Below are 17,417 nucleotides of genomic sequence, written 5' to 3' on the forward strand. Positions count from 1 at the left end.
CACTTTTCTGATCTCGATTCTGATGCTCACTTCTTGCACACTCCTGCGTGAGTTTGCCTCCCACATGATCCGCACCGAGGTTCTTGATCTGCTGCTCTAACTCAATAAATCCAACAACACTACTTATTGATCTGCCCTATTTCGCTCGAAGGCTCCACCTCAAAAAATCTAAACAAAACTTTAATCATGAAAAGGTAAATCCCATTTCCAGAGCTCAATTCGCGCCCTTGGCCCGACTGTAGACTTTGCAGCTCCAATTCTGCTCCAACCCCCATGTACTCCGCTCTGACCCTTGCTCACGAGCCCGCGTGCTTGTTCCCACACGGTTCACGTGCGCCCTGAGAGCCTCCTACAACCAGCCCGCTGCCCTGAGCGGCATGACTAGTACCTCTTATGTAACCCTACTCGTAATCGCAACGCCAAACTGCACATGTAGCTCCGATCTGCAGGGCACCATGCCTCTTCGCCTCGCTTGCACTGGTTTGACCACATGTCTCCACTCACGCGGGTACGCCCTTACTCGCATGTGAAGCCACCTCTCGCGAGCCGTTGATCTACTAGCAATCCCATAGATCTACTCGCAATCTCCAATTGTCCTGCCTCCAAATCTTCGCGCAAATGAATCCCATGTTCCCGTACACCTACCTCCTGCTTACCCTAGACAAAGCCAAGCTCGCGGGACTTCTTCTGTGCCCACATCTAACCATGTGTTCACTAAGCCAGCGCAAGAATCGAACCGGCAACGTATGCGCCTCTAAGTCCTATATCCAATGCTATTTTTCACTTGAATCTAAGGCCAAAAAAAAAATAGGTCGTGCGACACGCACTTGTCTCTGCTTACGGGACACTACCTATGTGTCTGTCTCTGTGCATTATACATGTGCGACTCGTTTCGACGTGTTCCACTTCGCACTGCCTGCTTCTTGCTTCTATGCGCAAATCCAACCTGCACTAGACCTTCCATTTGCCTCACGCAAGCAAACCCGCATGTGAACACTCGTCGGCGACACCGGCAACGACCACCTGCTCTCTCTCTTGATTACATGAACATCTTCCTCGAGATCGCTTCCACCAGGCTTTGATATCACTTCTTAAAAATTCTACGGGAAGAAGAATGCTCTTCTCAAAATTTTTGGATGAGAGAGAGAGAGACGTGGAAGAAAGAGAGAGAGGGAGAGGAACACATGAATGTCTTATTTCATTATTCATGTGGGCTATTACTGGGTCTCTCCATACATATCATTCTATAAGTATTATATATAGATTTACATAGGTGTAATGTCTAACAAAGTAATACAAGAAAAACTGGACCAAATACTCTAAAAAATATAATTAAAAAGGAAATAATTAACATATCAATTTTACAATTAATCTTTACTAGATTATTTATCATATGATTTATATTTTATACACATGCCTTTAATGTAACATTTTTATAAAATTACGCCAATGCAGACATGGGGAGAGAAAGCATAAGAATCAAGGCTTACCATTTTGAGCCATCTGCTTTCTAACACAGCTTATCATTTGAGTTATCTACTTTCTAACAATAAAAGAACCATAGAACTCATCTTTCTGCTTCTTAAAGTAATTTTCTAATTAAAAAATAAAATGTTTGTACTCGAAAGCTGCTTTAAGAAGCAGTAAGAAAGCCGTCCCAAACGAAAACTAAATTTCATGCGTCACTCGCATCCAAATTTACGTCTTTCTTATTGTTTTCTAAAAAGGTTTTTCGTAAAAAATTTCAAGTTTTTTAAAAAAATTGTACTGAAAAAATATTTTAAAAACAATAAAAAATTGTCCCAAATGAAAGACATAGTCTTATATGCCAAACATTTTGCTCCCATCTTCCTGAGTACTCAACTTCACCAAAATGACAATCATTTGTATCCTTATGCTGATTGGCAAATTATTACGTCCGGTCATCAGACGTCCGGACATCCAATCCAGATGTGTCACGTCATCTAAATATATTAGGACCCGGTGTATTTTGATAACGTGGTGCATCTGGATTGATGTCCGGACAAATTCGGACACCGGACATAATAATTTACCATGCTGATTAAATGGGGAATTGACCTTCAGGCAATCATCTTCGGATGAACTTATGCAGTAATCTTTTTAGCTGCTTTAGCTTGCTACTTCTCGACAGAAACGAAAAGGCATCACCATTATTTTTTTTTTATTCAACTTTTTTATTATTTAGCTGATATGAATTTTAATCTCAATGTTTTTCCGAAGCATGGAAATTAGAGCCAAACGGGAAATGTCCTTCTCAAACCTCTCTATGTTGTGAAATTATTCTGTGCATGGTCCAGACTGGAAGTTTCTTTCCAGATTGTGAGTGTACAGTGAGTATAATTTGATTTTTTTATATATACAATTTGATTTTTTATACACAATATGTATAAATACTGTGTACACTCACAGTCCGAACGGAAACTTCCCGTCCAGTCTCCGCACAAAATAATTTGATAATTTCTCCTCTATCTTCAACCAAAGTTTTTTCTTCAAAGGATAACTTTAACTCATATAGCTTATTGGTACACCCATAAATCTCACTGAGGATAATAGAGAGCTCATTTTCAACAGCCCTAAATGTATATTCTTTAATTAGCATGGATCAATTTTTTGCGTCGATGGAGTTGCTACGTCAATATGTTCAATTTGATTAAAAGTTTCACGAAATGAAAATTCAGATGATCTTGAATTTAATTTTGAATTTTTAATGCATATTAATTGCCCCTTATTTTTGGATGCCTTATATTTGATTTTTTTACAAAGTCTCGTTAAGTGACATTGAACCAAGTAAATTATCTTTGATCATAATTTAGGATTTGCTAAAGCTCACAGTCTGACTGAAGTGAAGATTGTTGAAAAATATTGCTCTAAAGTCATCAATAAATTGCTCGAAATTGACTTAAATTGCCCTGCTGAGATTTGGTAGTATCAAAATTAAGTGCAAAATATTAAAAAAATGATATAGGGGACTCAACAAACAATCGAATCAAATTATTCATACCACAAAATAGACCTGGACAAGCATTAATGACCATATTGATTAGCCGGCTGCCACCCACTGGGCGAATTATTACGTCCGGTCACCGGACCGTTCGGACACCAATCCAGATGCACCACATCGCCCGGATACACTGGACCCCGGGTGTATCTGGGTGACGTGGCGTGTCTGAATTGATGTCCGGATGAATCCGGGCACCGGACGTAATAATTTTCCCACCCACTAGTAGCACCGATGATAACCCTCACGCATAAGGCAACACACTGCGGGAGCACATACAGCACCTCATAAGTTATTTATATTTTATTTACTTTGAAGTTATTTGGATAAATATAAAAGAAATGAGGATTTTTTATTTTAGTTTAAAATAAAATAATGTAAAGTATAAAATGGTATTGTTCAGTAGCTAACATGAGGTGGAGGTGCCCGGCGACAGCGTGGTTGTCGGGGGGCGGCCGGCGACAGTGGTGGTCGACGACATCAAGTGATGGCCGACGAGTGGGGTCGAATAGCAGTGGCGGGGCGGTGGTGGCTAGCAACGGGCGATCGGATAGTGGTGGCCAACTACGGGGTGGCCAACAATGGTGGTAACAGAGGCGGCGGGTGAGGGTGATCGGGATGTCGTCGACAAGTGCATTATATTTCAGATATATTTGAAACTAGCCCAATTTTGAGGAATTCAAAATACAACAAAAATGAATAACATATTGTATTCCAAATACATCAAAATTTTATATTGTATTTCTTTTACTTCAAACCAAACACCAATATTCTCAAAACCCATGCATTTGAAATACATTACACCCAAGCAACCCCTTAACCTGCATGTCATAATTAGGCAGTAAAATACTAACCTCCGAGTGCACATTTTGAAGAAAAAAGAAAAAAAAATCCGTTTTTTTATTTTAAAAAAAGGTCTATTCTTTTTAAAAAATATAAAATTTTCATAAAATTTTTCTGATTTTTTTTTTCCTCTTGAATCTATAAATATCACCTTGGGGCTAAGAGAGAGGCACGGTTCTTGTATGCAGGCTCCAATTTTTCTCCCTTAAAGGATGAGCAAACTATCCAATGAACCATCGGAGGCAATAAGTCCCTACAACCAAGCTTCGATCTTTCCTTGAAGTCCATGCCCACAATCCCTATGAAAACACCCAATTTTCAACGCTATCCGATACCGTCTACATGCATCAACCCCCCGGATTTCAAGACTCCATTCATCCAAATTACGTATGCCGTCTAAAGAAAGCACTCTACGGACTCAAACAGTCTCCTCGAGAGTGGTATGCTACTCTTTCCAACCACCTGGTAGCTTACGGTTTCCAAATAAGCTCCTCCGATCATTCACTGCTCACCTACAAAAATGGAGATACGCGCCTCTACATTCTCATCTACGTCGACGATATACTCCTCACAGGTAACTCCCCAACCGAAACAACTAAACTTCTCTCTAATTTACATAACCATTTTCAGATGCGTAACCTTGGGCCATTATCTCAATTCCTTGGTCTTCAAACTCAACCAACAAGCACCGGTGTCATCCTGCATCAACAAGCATATGCCAAGAAAATTCTGGACCGTGCCGGGATGGCACAATCTAAGCCGGCGTCTACTCCTATACCCACCAAAACTACAACGTCTACAACCTCTACCGAACCCTACGACAATCCGCACCTCTACAGACAAATCATCGGTTCGCTCCAATATCTCACTCTCACTAGACCGGACATCCAATTCGCGGTACAACAACTTTGTCAACACATGCATATACCGCTCAACAGCCATCACGCAGCACTAAAACGGCTTCTTCGCTACATACAAGGTACCACGACAACCGGTATTCCTTTAAACAGACAATCACTTTTATTGCAAGGCTATGTTGATGCAGATTGGGCAAGCAACACTCAAGACCATACCTCCATCTCCGGCTTTTGCAACTTTCTCGGCCACTCTCCGGTCTCTTGGCAAGTCAAGAAACAAAGCACAATCGCCCGTTCTTCCACAGAAGCCGAATACCGCGCACTAGCAACTGCAGCCTCCGAAGTTTTATGGCTACGACGACTGCTCGAAGAGTTCCATACAACTCAGGACTCTCCAACGACGGTCTACTGTGACAACACATCGGCCATCGCCCTTGCCAACAACCCAGTTTTTCACGCACGAACAAAACACATAGAGGTCGACTGCCACTTCATTCGAGACTGCATCAAGAAAAATCACATTGCTGTCCACCACATCTGCACAACAGATCAAATTGCAGATCTTTTTACAAAGGCCCTCCCTACACAAAGATTCAAGCATCTATCCAGCAAACTAACCGCAACTCTTTAGCCATTAGTTTGAAGGGGGCTGTTAACAAACATTACACGTGTCACGATATGCTTGGATGCTTCCTTTGTAACGTTAGCTTACCGTACCATTCTTTATTACCTTTCTCTATTTAAACTGACGCTACTCTGTAAACCAAACATAATAAAGAAATCTTTCTTTTCCACTTTATCTGCTCTCGCTCTGTCTGTTTCCTCAAGAAGGAAATCCTCCTCTTCTCTTCTTTCCAGTCCGGTGGAATTCGAGTTCTTCAATTCAACAAGCAAACTATCCAACGAACCATAGGAGGCAATCAATGTCTGAAGTACATACAACAAAGCTTCGATCTTTCCTCGAAGTAAATACTCAGAATCCCTACGAAAACTCCATTTTCTTTTAAAAAAAGTGTTGATTGTTTCAAGGCCCACAACCCGACTTTGAGGCTATGGTCTTTCTTTGTAGAAAGTGTAGAGTTTCCTCGTCAAACGGATTAGATTTGATGGTGGTTGAAGCTTGCAATCCATATGGCGAGGCATAAATCTTTTTCTTAAAAAAGGTGTTGAATGCCCTCATCAAATATATCAAATTTAGATGTGATTAAGACTTATGGTCCCCCTATAGCGAAGCTCTAGTCTTTTGCCTTAAAAAGGTGTCGATACTCCTCATCGGACAGACAAAATTTAGAGACAGACAGGACTCACAATCCATATAATGAGGCTCTGATCTTCTTCTTTTTTTAAAAAGTGTCGAGTGTCATCATCAAATGAATCACGTTTATAAACAGTTAAAGCCAACAATCCAAATGATGAGGCACTGGTGCTGTCAAGTATTTGTCACACTCAAGAATCTATATTGGAAGAATTATATTTGTCTTTCATTTTAACCATTTAACTAGAGCTTATTAATGAATAGCGGAAAAAAAATATATGATTACATTTTTGTTTTATCCAGAGCCTCATATCATAGGATCCTTACCCTTTTCTGAAACATGTAAAACCACGTAATGAGCACATAACCCAGCAAGTAACTAAAATTTTATAACTGAAATCAATAAAATATAAAAGAGAACAATATGTTATAAATCATATAAAAAAATATATATGTATCAATGTATAAATTGATTATCAGTATCAATTTATTATTTTATAATTCATCACATCTCAATCAATTACATCATCAATCACAATATCAATATTAGTATCAGTCAATAGTACTAATGCTAGGAACAATATTAGTATCATGATCAATAACATTAAATAGTGTTAATGAAAGTAAACAGTTTGAGGGTCGGTCCCAATATCAGTATAGTATTCATAACAGTGTCAGTATCATCATTGAGATCTTAAAGGAATCGTGCCCCAACTCCTCATTACTCCCAATCAATCTCCAGCTTCTTATGACATACAATCAGTGAATCACATAAATTTGTAAGGTATCACATAGATTTATCATATCATGTATCTGATATCATTCAGTACTTAATTTGAAATGTAATAAAATCATATCAAATCATTCAAAATATCAAGAGAATGCTTTTTAACAAATTTATGAGAGATAAATTCGCAGAAATCAAAATCCTTGAAAAAAGAAGTAAGAAATTAGTCACTTACAGATCAATACCAAAGCGCTCTACTTCAAAATTTTCATATTTTTCAAAAAAATTTATTTCACATATTTGAGTTATTACAATATTGATGTTGTCTTTAATATCATTAGAATCATTTGAGATATATTACAGTTAAAGTAGAATTTTTTAAGTTACAACAATCTTCATAGGAGAAGAGACCTCCCATTGAAAGATGAGACTAGTTTGAAAGTTGTAGAAGACTTCATAAAATCTCTTATAATATTGACAAAGAGCATATTGATATAATGTATATTCAGTAGTTTTAAATGTGGCCCTGAAATAAAACTTCTTATTTGTATTACACATATATATATGCTTCTTAATATAATATAAAATCTTGACTAATTTTTACAATCAAATGTTTAGAAGTTATGGTATAACAAATGAAAACTTAACCTTTTGTTTAATACAGATCCAACGTTCTAAGAACTTTTCTTGCCTTTTGTAGGAGACTAAGGCTTCGTTTGAGACGACTTTTTTGCTGCTTCTTAAAATAACTTTTTAGTACAAAAATTAAAAATTTTATACTAAAAAATTGTTTTAAGAAGCAGTAAGAAAGTCGTCCCAAACGAAACCTAAGTCACTTTGGATACATGGATCTCTTTACTTCTGTGTATAAGAATGATTGATGTTTTCGACATAACGATGATAGCCTATGTCAATGTTGTAGTTTTAAACAAGCTCTCTATGAAGAATTATTTTGAAATTTTTATCTTTGGTTGTTAGAATATGGTATCATCCGAAATCTTAACTTATGATGAAAAATATTTAGAAAAGTCCTCTAAAAATTGTTCTATTTATCTAAGGTTATTTGTCATGTGTTATTTTATGACATTAACCTGTGTGAAAAAATAGTCAAGCTACTGCGCCCAAAAAAATTAAAAACATGAGAGAGAGATTTTGAAGTTAGCAATTTACAAAAATCTAGCACACACAAAGAAAAGAGGGACATGAAAATCTAAAAATGGGAAAAAAATCACAGGGTTTGGCCTAATTGAAATTATTCCTCTAGTATTTTTCAACTAAAATGATTTTCTTTCTTTTGATTGGATAAAGTGTTGATATGATAGACAAACTTTATAGAATAAATTATGTGAAGAAAGTTGGAAAAGTCATATGACATAATAGCTACATTTAAGAGATTATTTATTATTTGTTTGGTTGTTCTCCTTTATAGAGGGGAAGCCAATGATTAAAAAATCTCGCAAAAATGTTGGTACTAACATTATAAGTCAAAGTTTATGTTGATAGTATGCATTGGCCTTATAGGCGAAGATGTGTATAAATTCTATTGATGATGACGAGCGTAATGTCAACAAGCATTAGTGTAGTCAATGGACAATGGTCAAAAAACTATAGTAGGATGACAATGGTTAAAGGATCTATAGGGCCATAGTCGACAAAGGTGGTCAAAGGATTGGAATTGTGCCATGGTGGTTAGTATACTATAGTCAATCGATGTGGTCGAACAATTGTAGCGAGGCATTAGTGGTCAAACGATCATAATTGGGTGATAATTATCAAAAGATCATAGTCGGACTACAATAATTGTAGGACTGTAGTTAGGCGATGATGATCAGAGAACTATAATTGGATGAGATAATTGAGGAACAATGGTCAAGCAATAACAATCGAAGCACGATAATCAGGCAATGGTAGTCAAAGGATAGTATGTGGGCGACATTGGTCAGAGGACTAAAATTAGCGATGTTGGTTGGGGCTGGGATTACAGTTGGACAATAGTGGTCAAATAACCATAATTAAGTGATGATTGTTAGATGACAGTAATCAAGTGATAGATATCAAAGGATTATAGTCAAGCAATAATGGTGGAGGAAAGCATAGTTGAGCGACAACAATTTGAGGACTAGTGTTTGGCAACAATGATCAAAGGATTATAGTCAAGTAAAAGTGGACGGGAGACCACTGGGGGTAACAATGATCAAAATATTATAGTTGAACAACAATTAGTGGAGGCTAGAAGTATAGTGGCTATGTTGGGATATCATAGTTTTGCAATTGTGATTATAGGACTATAATTAAATAAATGTAGTCGGAGGCCATAGTCAAGCAAAAATGGTCAAGGGACTGAGGTTAGGAGAAGGTGATTAAGAGACTGCAGTCAGGCCAAGATTGTTTGAGAACTACAGTAAAGTTACAGTGATCAAAGCGCAATAGTCAGACAATGGTGGTACATAATAATTTATTAGGCGATGATAGTCAAAGAACTGTGATGGACGATTATGATCGAAAGATCATAGTCACAAGATAATGGTCACTATCCTCCATTGAATATCAAGCCAATGAACATCTTTCATACTAAGAGTGAAAGTCTAATTTTATTTTTTTAAAGTGACATGCTGAATAAATATTTTTTTAAAAAAATAACACTTCATCAAACAACCAATACTAATTCTCTTGATCATATAACATCCTTTCATATTCAAATGCCTTAATGATATCAAAATAGAGCAGTATTAAGATCATTGGAATTGCATTATCGAGACCCTTGATTTAACAACAAGCATGCAATATATGGAGATTATTTAATCATCCAATAAATATTCGAAGATTTCCAAAAGTACTTGATTTAAGCTCTTATAAACTGAAATCAAACCACTCTTGATATCGATGAATCCATTTCATTAAGATATTCCATTTATTTTAATTAGATCTGACACAAAATATAAGCATAAATTAAAAGACTATGAAAGAAAGTTTGAAGCTACACAAATATACTCCATATATGTCATTGTCCTTCAACAAAAACAATGCTATTGCGGCCAAACAAATTAAAATAAAATTTAACGCTGATGTGAACGATTATATGGTCTGCTGTAATAATAATACTTACATAGCTAATAGATGCGTCATGTCAAGAATCAAAGTTTTGGGATTTTGTCTTTATATTCTAGTACAATAACACAGATTTTGTAGATGCGACTAAAAAAATTACTAAGTCTTTATTGATGCTTACGTATAACCAACGATTATATATTTTTTGATCAATATCTTACTACCATATGTCCATATCTTAATGTTACGCAATTACAAAATATAAAAGCTACATCACCAACGAAAGCAAAATATGTTGATGTTACTCAAGTAGACTTTTTTTTTTAAGGACATTTAGGTCAATTAAGGAAAACTCATACACACATTATATACTTAAGATTAATGCCTATGGGTGTCAATATTTGACATGGCCGGAATCCTGACCCTAAAATTTGGGTTCGAGTTGACCCAAACCCGAACTAGGTCGGATTCGGGTTAGAAATTTCAACTTGTTTGTAAAACCGGGTCGGGTTCGGGTTGAACCGAAAACAAAAATAATGACTCGAAATAACAACACCTGCCCGCCCTGCCCGAGTATGCCAGCATGAATGCAAGTACCGCCCCTGCCCCGCTTGCATGCGTCGCCACGTGTCGCGCCTACCCACGTGCCGGTATCCAATTGTCCCGCTTCGCGAATAGCCGTCCGGCCTCTGGCGTCCCGCTGCCCACGTCCGGCGTCCAGCATGACGGCATCCCGTTGTCCCGCGTCCGACATCCCGCTTTCAGGTGGTGTCGGGTTGACCCAAACCTAAAGCAGGTCATGTTCGGGTTCAAAAAACCAACCCGTTTGCAAAAACATGTTGAGTTCGAGTTGACCCAAATAGTGCCAGTCAGTTCCGGATACCCAAACCCAACCTGTGACCCGAAATTGACAACCCTATTCGTACCCATAACCTTTTGGTTATTAGCTAAAATTCTCAATCAACAGATCAAGATGAGCTGCGTAATGCAGACATGCAAATTATTCTGTAGAATTTTTCAAAACGCTTCGAAAAAGGAATGCAAATAACTGCTCATACAAATCACCTCATGGGAGCTCTGTGATTAGAGCCAGAAGATTCAAACTAACTCAATCATTTTCTAAATTCATAGCTCAGATAAAGACATAAAACCAAAATCTTTTTGAAAATATGAAGTGAAACATCCAACAAAACTCAAATAACAGATGAGAGGGAATTCGTATCATGTAACAATAAAGGGCACATAAGCATTGTAGATTTCACACACGTAGGGATACAAAAGACCAAATACCCATGGCATGCATACAAGAACATAGAACAAATGGGGCCAAATACATTAGATATCAGGAATCATAGACCAAAACAGTTATTTATTGACTACCAAATGAGAGAGAAGCAGCCTTCAAATTATCAAGCAGGAGTCAAAGTATTACCCACATCGATCACAAATCGATATCTCACATCACCCTTAGCCAACCTGTTCAACGCTTCGTTCACATAGTCAGCTTTGATGAGCTCGATGTCTGCAGTTATGTTGTGCTTTGCAGCAAAATCTATCATCTCTTGCGTTTGTTTCAATCCACCAATGGAACTACCAGCCAAAATCCTCCCTCCTGAAGAAAAAAAAATGGCTACTGTAAGCTTACAAAGCTAAGCCAGTTAGAGAAGTATGAAGAATCACAGAGGTATAATGCTAACCCATTAATAGGGGGAAGATGGGTAACTCCAGTGGGCGATCTGGCACGCCAACCATGATCATTTTTCCCTGGTTCTTCAAGAGAAAGATCAATGGCACTATATCGTGCTTTGCCGACACAGTATTTATTATGCCATCCATGGTGCCCATTGCAGCCTATAAAAGAAAGTTTCTCAACAGTTGGTTACAGAGATGAAACAGAAGAAAGCATGGATATGCTAGCGTGCGAGATGGCCATGGTTTTTCTATATTACTTTTAAAAATTTCACCATTGTTATCTGTGTTGTGGGAATAAAATTCGCAACCAATTTCAAATTTTTAATATGCTAGTTAGCGAATTTTCCACGCAATTAGGGGTGTCAAAATGAGTATGTGGGCCGGGTTAGGGTCAAACCCGGATTGACCCAAGTTTAAATAGTTTGATCATAACCCGACCCAATTTTGCAAACGGGTTAGAAAATTCAACCCGGACCAAACCCGCGCGGGTTGCAGGGTTGACCCGACATGAGCTGCAGACCCGCTAATTCAGAATTTCGGGCAGCGGGCTAGGGCGAGGCTGGGCAAGCAGGGTAAGGGGCAGCCAGCCAACAGCGGGCAGCGGGCTAGGCTGGGCGACCTGACCGAGGTGGGCAGCTGGATAGGGCTAGATTGGGTTGCCGCGTGGTGGACTGGTGGACGTCAGACTGGACGCATGGCTTGCGTGCTGAAGACTGAAGGGCTGAAGGCGGAAATGCCGAAGGCGGCCAGGCGGGTGTGTGGGCAAGACCATTTCCGGATTGGGCATTTGGGCTTAGCCGCTTGGCCGAGAGGCCCAAGACGGACTCCCCCCGCATGGCCGCATGCTAGCCGCTAGGCCGGGTCAGACGGCTAGCAGACCTGAACTAGGGTCAACTTTGGGTTGATTTCGGGATGCCGGGTCAACCCGAACCCGACCCAATTTTAAAAATGGGTCACATTTTTAAACCCGAACCCAACCCCTTTGATAAACAGGTTCACCCTAACCCGGAATTTTTCGGATCAGGCCCGGGTGGGGTTTCAGGTCGTGTCAAATATTGACACCTCTACACTAAATCTCGAGGACTTTCTACAGTATTTTCAAGTAAGTCACTGAAAAATGATACATTACCTGCATCTGCTGAGGATCGCTGCTAACTATAAACGCATCAGCTCCCAAAGTTTTAATGGCTTCATCTTTCTTATTTAGAGATGTGCTTATAACAGTGACCTTCATTCCAAAAGCCTTGCCAAATTTGACTGCAACATGGCCAAGTCCTCCAAGGCCTACAACACCAAGGTGCTTTCCAGGCTCATCGAGACTGAAGGTCTTCATGGGATTGTAAACTGTTATTCCTGCACACAACAGTGGCGCGCCCTTGTCCATCGCCAAGCTCTCAGGGAACTTCACCACAAAATGCTCTCTAACAACAATCAAATCTGAATATCCGCCATAAGTGATTGTCCCATCTATGTCGATTGAATTGTATGTTAATATCATCTTTGAGCAGTAATTCTCAAGGTTATTTTCGCAACCATCACAAGAATGACAAGAACCAACCAAGCAGCCAACACCTGCTTTGTCTCCTACTTTAAACTTTTGAACATTGCTCCCAATTTCTGTAACAACACCAACAATTTCGTGCCTGTGGAAAGCAGTGTGGTTTAATAAGGCATAATTGTAATTCATGATAATGAAAACTCAAATTTTTTTATGATTTAGGTTTCGTTTGGGACAACTTTTTTATTGCTTTTTAAATCAGTTTTCTAATATAAAGAAATTTTTTTTCTAAAAAATTAACTTTAAAAAGCAGTCCCAAACGAAGCCTTAAATACTAAGGCCTATGAGTACAAACCCTGGAACTACTGGGTAGATAGCATTTTTCCACTCATTCCTGATGACGTGAAGATCTGTGTGACAAATACCACAGTACAATATCTTTATGGTAACATCATTATCGCCATTGTTCCTGCAACATTACAACAATGAGCACTATTAGAAACTCAATTCGAAGTTAGGTTTGTCCACAAGTGAGAGTCCTGAGGATGCCTTAAAGCAAGTGTGAGTGTCAAAAACTCATACATGATATAGAAAAACATTACTATTTAAATTCTAAAACTAATAATTAATTTTGTTTTTCTTCTTATTCATGGGTAATTGAAAACTCTCGCATGTTTTAGATGCTCTTTAATAAGAGATATGAGGACAATCATTAGAAAGTTCCTCCATCGAGGAAAGCAAAATCCAGTGCATTTTAATATAGAAAAGAAAAAAAATCCACAAAAAGGTAAATATCTTTCAAAATTTTATGCATATCAATCTAATTACCGAATTAAATACTCATAAATTAAAGTCAAACCCATAAGAACAATTGATTTTGGATTAAAAAAAGGATTTGATACCACCTGCCCAAAATAAATGCATGGGTGGAAAAATGGTGGTTGTACTGTGCAACCACCAAAGTAATTGAAGAGCATCAGGATCCCTATTCATGTTAGGGTAGAAAACTTAGCTGGTGGTTTTAGTTTTTACTATACAGGAAGCACAAGAAGGTTCGAGTCTTGCCGTGTATGAATTTGACTTAATTGACCTAAATGTTCCAAAAATAATAAAAAAATAAGGCTTGACTCAGGAGTGTTATAGCCTTATGTTCATATATGCTGGCAAAATATACAAAGCTTATGAAGTTTACAAATATGTATTCTACATTTCTACTAGATTTCACCATCATTTTAAATATCATAATAAAATTACATTGGTTTTTAACACTGCAAATCTCCAAACATAAAGGCTTTTCATTTCACATACAGATTGAGTGAAAACAAAAAAAGTTACCTTCAAACAAGTAGAATTAAAGTACATACTAAAATTACTTGCATTTAAACGTGTCGCTTAAATTTAGAATCATAATATTTCAAAATTTATATTTTATAATACATAATACATTCTAATTTCCACTATCAAACGAAGCCTTATATCAACAAAGAATATAAAAAAGCTTCATTTAAAGAAAGTGATGACAGTATTAATGGTCACACCGAAGATTTCACCAACCCACAAAAGCAGAAGTTTGCAGATGACGCAATGATGTCAGTCCAGGCAAGAGACAACTATTAACATTTAAAGCATTAAAAGCAAATGGCAAAGGCACCGGCGTAGATAGAAATATTAATGGGCTTCCCCAGTGCCAAGACTCACTGAGTCCAGTTCTTCGAACTTTTTTGCCCTTGTACAATGCAAAAATTATAGGGATCTGTGAAATTTTGGTCTTATTTTGACTTTTAATTATTAAAAAAAAAAACTCACTTTTGAAAGGTTTTTTTTTTTAAAGAGATCTGTGAAATTTCAAGTCAATGGTATCTAACTATATCCAATTAAATGATAGATTTATAAAAATTTATCAATCTTTCACTATATGATTACTTTGGGGCTGCTGATTGCAAGATTTAGACTAAATCTTGTCATATAATTTTTTGAGGAACATAAATCCTACCAGCTTCTGAAAATCCCATTTCCTTTCCATTTTAGGCGAAACACTGGATTTTGTAAATCCATTAAAGATTCTTCTCCTCCTCATTCGGGCCAATTGAATATAACCATGATTCAACTCAAATAGCATATAATAAATCTTACAAGTTCAAATTGATAAATCTGGTAAACATTCAAATATTAAACTTATTTGGTAATGACAAAAACTAAATTGTGCTAAACCTTGATAAATTATTTGAATAATTATTTCAGGATTTAAAATTTCTGAAAGGAGGCTGCCAATGGTGGGATTTAGTATATCCTGGATTTAATCAATAACATGGCTAAAACAGGATTTATCAAAAGTTCAAAACATGAGGATTTAGAGGCAGTTTGCTTTCGGCCACATGAAGCCTCCAAAATTCTGTTTGACAAGATTTAGGCTTCGATTGGGAAGGCTTTATTACTGCTTCTTAAAGCAGTTTCTAAATCTTGCAAACGAAGTCTTTAGCTAAATCTTGTTTAAATCAAACCTATAATAGTATATCAAACAGTCCATTCATTTTCTTCTAGAGTGGACGCCAAATTTGAATATAAAGGAAAACTTGGAAAGATTTATACACAAAAAATGTTTTTTTTTATGGGATATTTTTTCATTTCAAGATATTATGTAACTATCCACTAATCTCAATTTTTTCAGATGATTTTACCATTACTCTTAGAGCAACAACTATCATTACTCCTCAAGAAAAGTAGAAAGGCCTCAAGAATAAACGCCCGACTATTCCAAAAAAGAGAAAAATAAAAACGATATAAAGAACGGCCACAAATACGAGAGCGAAATAGCTGCAGCTCACTCGCTCACTCGTGGTCTCTACGAACAGACAACAGCATCGCCGGCGGAAGCTCATCTTCATCGGTTCTTCCAACCCATCCAATAGCCAGATTAGTCACCGATTCTCTGACGCAGTACAAAAAAAATCGAAATGGAAAAGAAAAGGAGAGACGTTATTATAGATACCTTCTGGAGAAATTGAAGGGGGAGAGCACGCCGGATGAATCCTTCGCCGCCAACCCGAATGCCTTACGGGGATGCTCCTCCTCCGGCGACACCTTCTTCCTGTTCTCGATCTCCGCCATACCCTTTCTCCTCCGCTGCGATCGACTACGAAGATGAAGAAGCCTCGGCGTAGACCAAAAGATCTTAAATATAAAAGTGTTACTGCTTCGAGCTGTGCAGAAATTTCTAGCGTTCCTGACCACCGGTAAGTGTACGTTTGGTAGGGCTGCAGCTCTCCGTAAAGCAGTTTATGAAATTTGTTATACAGAAAGTCGTTTTTTGAAATTGCTGCATAGAAAATAGTATATATGAATAAATTATTTTTATATCCTCATATGTATTTAGATAAATAAATTTTATTTAAACATAAATTCTTTTCAAAATTTTATGTTAACAAACTAACACTTTTGAATTAAAATCAAATTATTTTATCAAAAATTTTATAAGTTTATATATCAAATATTTTATAAGTTTATATATATAAAATATTATAAATTTTTATTGACATTGTCCTTATCATACTTCAAAATAATTTGTTAAAATAAAAAAAATTGCTAAAATTTTAGACTTTCTAATATTACTTTATAATAAAAAAAAATTATCATAATAAAACAAATATATTCTGAGTTCTTACAACTAGAAATTCGGAGAAATACCTGAACGATTCCAATGTATCAGAGGAATGAGCGTCGTGCTACAACGAGAAAGAAATGGTCGCGGAAGTTCGCCAGATGAGGAAGACGGGAACTTTAAGGGTATTGACTTATTTCTTATACTTCCAAACAACGGGAAGCACGCGAAAAGCACACGAAAGCATGGATGTTCTTTTGGATGGGAAAAGCAACCGCGGGATGTAGAAAATTTTAAAACGGAGCACCTCCGCTTAACCCCAAACGACCTCTTGGTTACGTTCGGTGAAGCACAGCAGGGAAAAATCAGTCCCAAACGAGGCCTAAATGACAATTATTTTCAAAAAATATAAGTTCAAAAATTCTCTTATATGTAATATAAAACTGATACGTCCTAAAAAATTGCCTTGATCAAGCACGAATCTCGAGGCATATTCAAATGGGACTTTTTCAGCAAACTTACAATCAAATTGAACATCTCAAAGGGACGAACCGAACAACACCGAAATTGGTCCAACCAAAGCCCAAATGGGTCCAAATCGGGGGCCCGGACCACATTTGGAAGGGTTAAAGTATTATTTGGATAATGAAATGATATCCCAATATGACATGCTTATAATCAAATCGAGCATCTCGGCGAGACGAATCCAACGAGCCCAAGATCTCTGAATTCCGACACTGTTAAGGCACTTAAACAGTTAAAAAATTCTCTACGATCGGGGGAATCAATACGAGCCATCCGATGGAGCACTCTGAACCTGCCCCGGATCTTCTCTAGATTTACGGGATGCGCCACTCATGAAAATCTATAAATAGACCCC

At 37.5% G+C, this 17,417-nt stretch overlaps 3 protein-coding genes across 3 annotated transcripts in view; 2 read left to right on the top strand and 1 right to left on the bottom strand.

The window, feature by feature from the left end:
• LOC110103694 (uncharacterized mitochondrial protein AtMg00810-like) overlaps positions 1-530 on the top strand; it is a 2,070-nt gene extending 1,540 nt beyond the window's left edge. The window contains exon 3 of the mRNA XM_028695853.1: positions 243-530. Coding sequence (XP_028551686.1) covers positions 243-530 — 288 coding nt within the window. The remainder of the gene's footprint in view (positions 1-242) is intronic.
• A 3,674-nt stretch (positions 531-4,204) lies between these two features.
• Positions 4,205-5,350, top strand: LOC110092852 (uncharacterized mitochondrial protein AtMg00810-like). The gene has a single exon (XM_020817546.2). The coding sequence runs from the start codon at positions 4,205-4,207 to the stop codon at positions 5,348-5,350; it is 1,146 nt and encodes a 381-aa protein (XP_020673205.2).
• A 5,538-nt stretch (positions 5,351-10,888) lies between these two features.
• Positions 10,889-16,196, bottom strand: LOC110092855 (probable mannitol dehydrogenase). The gene is made up of 5 exons (XM_020817550.2): positions 15,929-16,196; positions 13,295-13,408; positions 12,571-13,084; positions 11,447-11,600; positions 10,889-11,361 (listed from the first exon to the last, which is right to left on the bottom strand). The coding sequence occupies exons 1-5, from the start codon at positions 16,045-16,047 to the stop codon at positions 11,159-11,161; spliced, it is 1,104 nt and encodes a 367-aa protein (XP_020673209.1). The 5' UTR covers positions 16,048-16,196; the 3' UTR covers positions 10,889-11,158.
• Positions 16,197-17,417: the final 1,221 nt, after the last annotated feature.

This window comes from Dendrobium catenatum, unplaced genomic scaffold, assembly GCF_001605985.2.
Source record: "Dendrobium catenatum unplaced genomic scaffold, ASM160598v2 fragScaff_scaffold_697, whole genome shotgun sequence".
Classification (NCBI taxonomy): domain Eukaryota; kingdom Viridiplantae; phylum Streptophyta; class Magnoliopsida; order Asparagales; family Orchidaceae; genus Dendrobium; species Dendrobium catenatum.

Bases quoted from the DNA above. Each gene is read 5' to 3' on its own strand.
- LOC110092852 (XM_020817546.2), top strand. From the start codon at position 4,205: ATGCATCAACCCCCCGGATTTCAAGACTCCATTCATCCAAATTACGTA.
- LOC110092855 (XM_020817550.2), bottom strand. From the start codon at position 16,047: ATGGCGGAGATCGAGAACAGGAAGAAGGTGTCGCCGGAGGAGGAGCAT. The intron at 13,409-15,928 runs GTATCTATAATA...GTAATGTTGCAG, and splicing joins CCCTTCAATTTCTCCAGAAG to GAACAATGGCGATAATGATG. The intron at 11,601-12,570 runs GTAATGTATCAT...TTTCTTTTATAG, and splicing joins GCGATCCTCAGCAGATGCAG to GCTGCAATGGGCACCATGGA.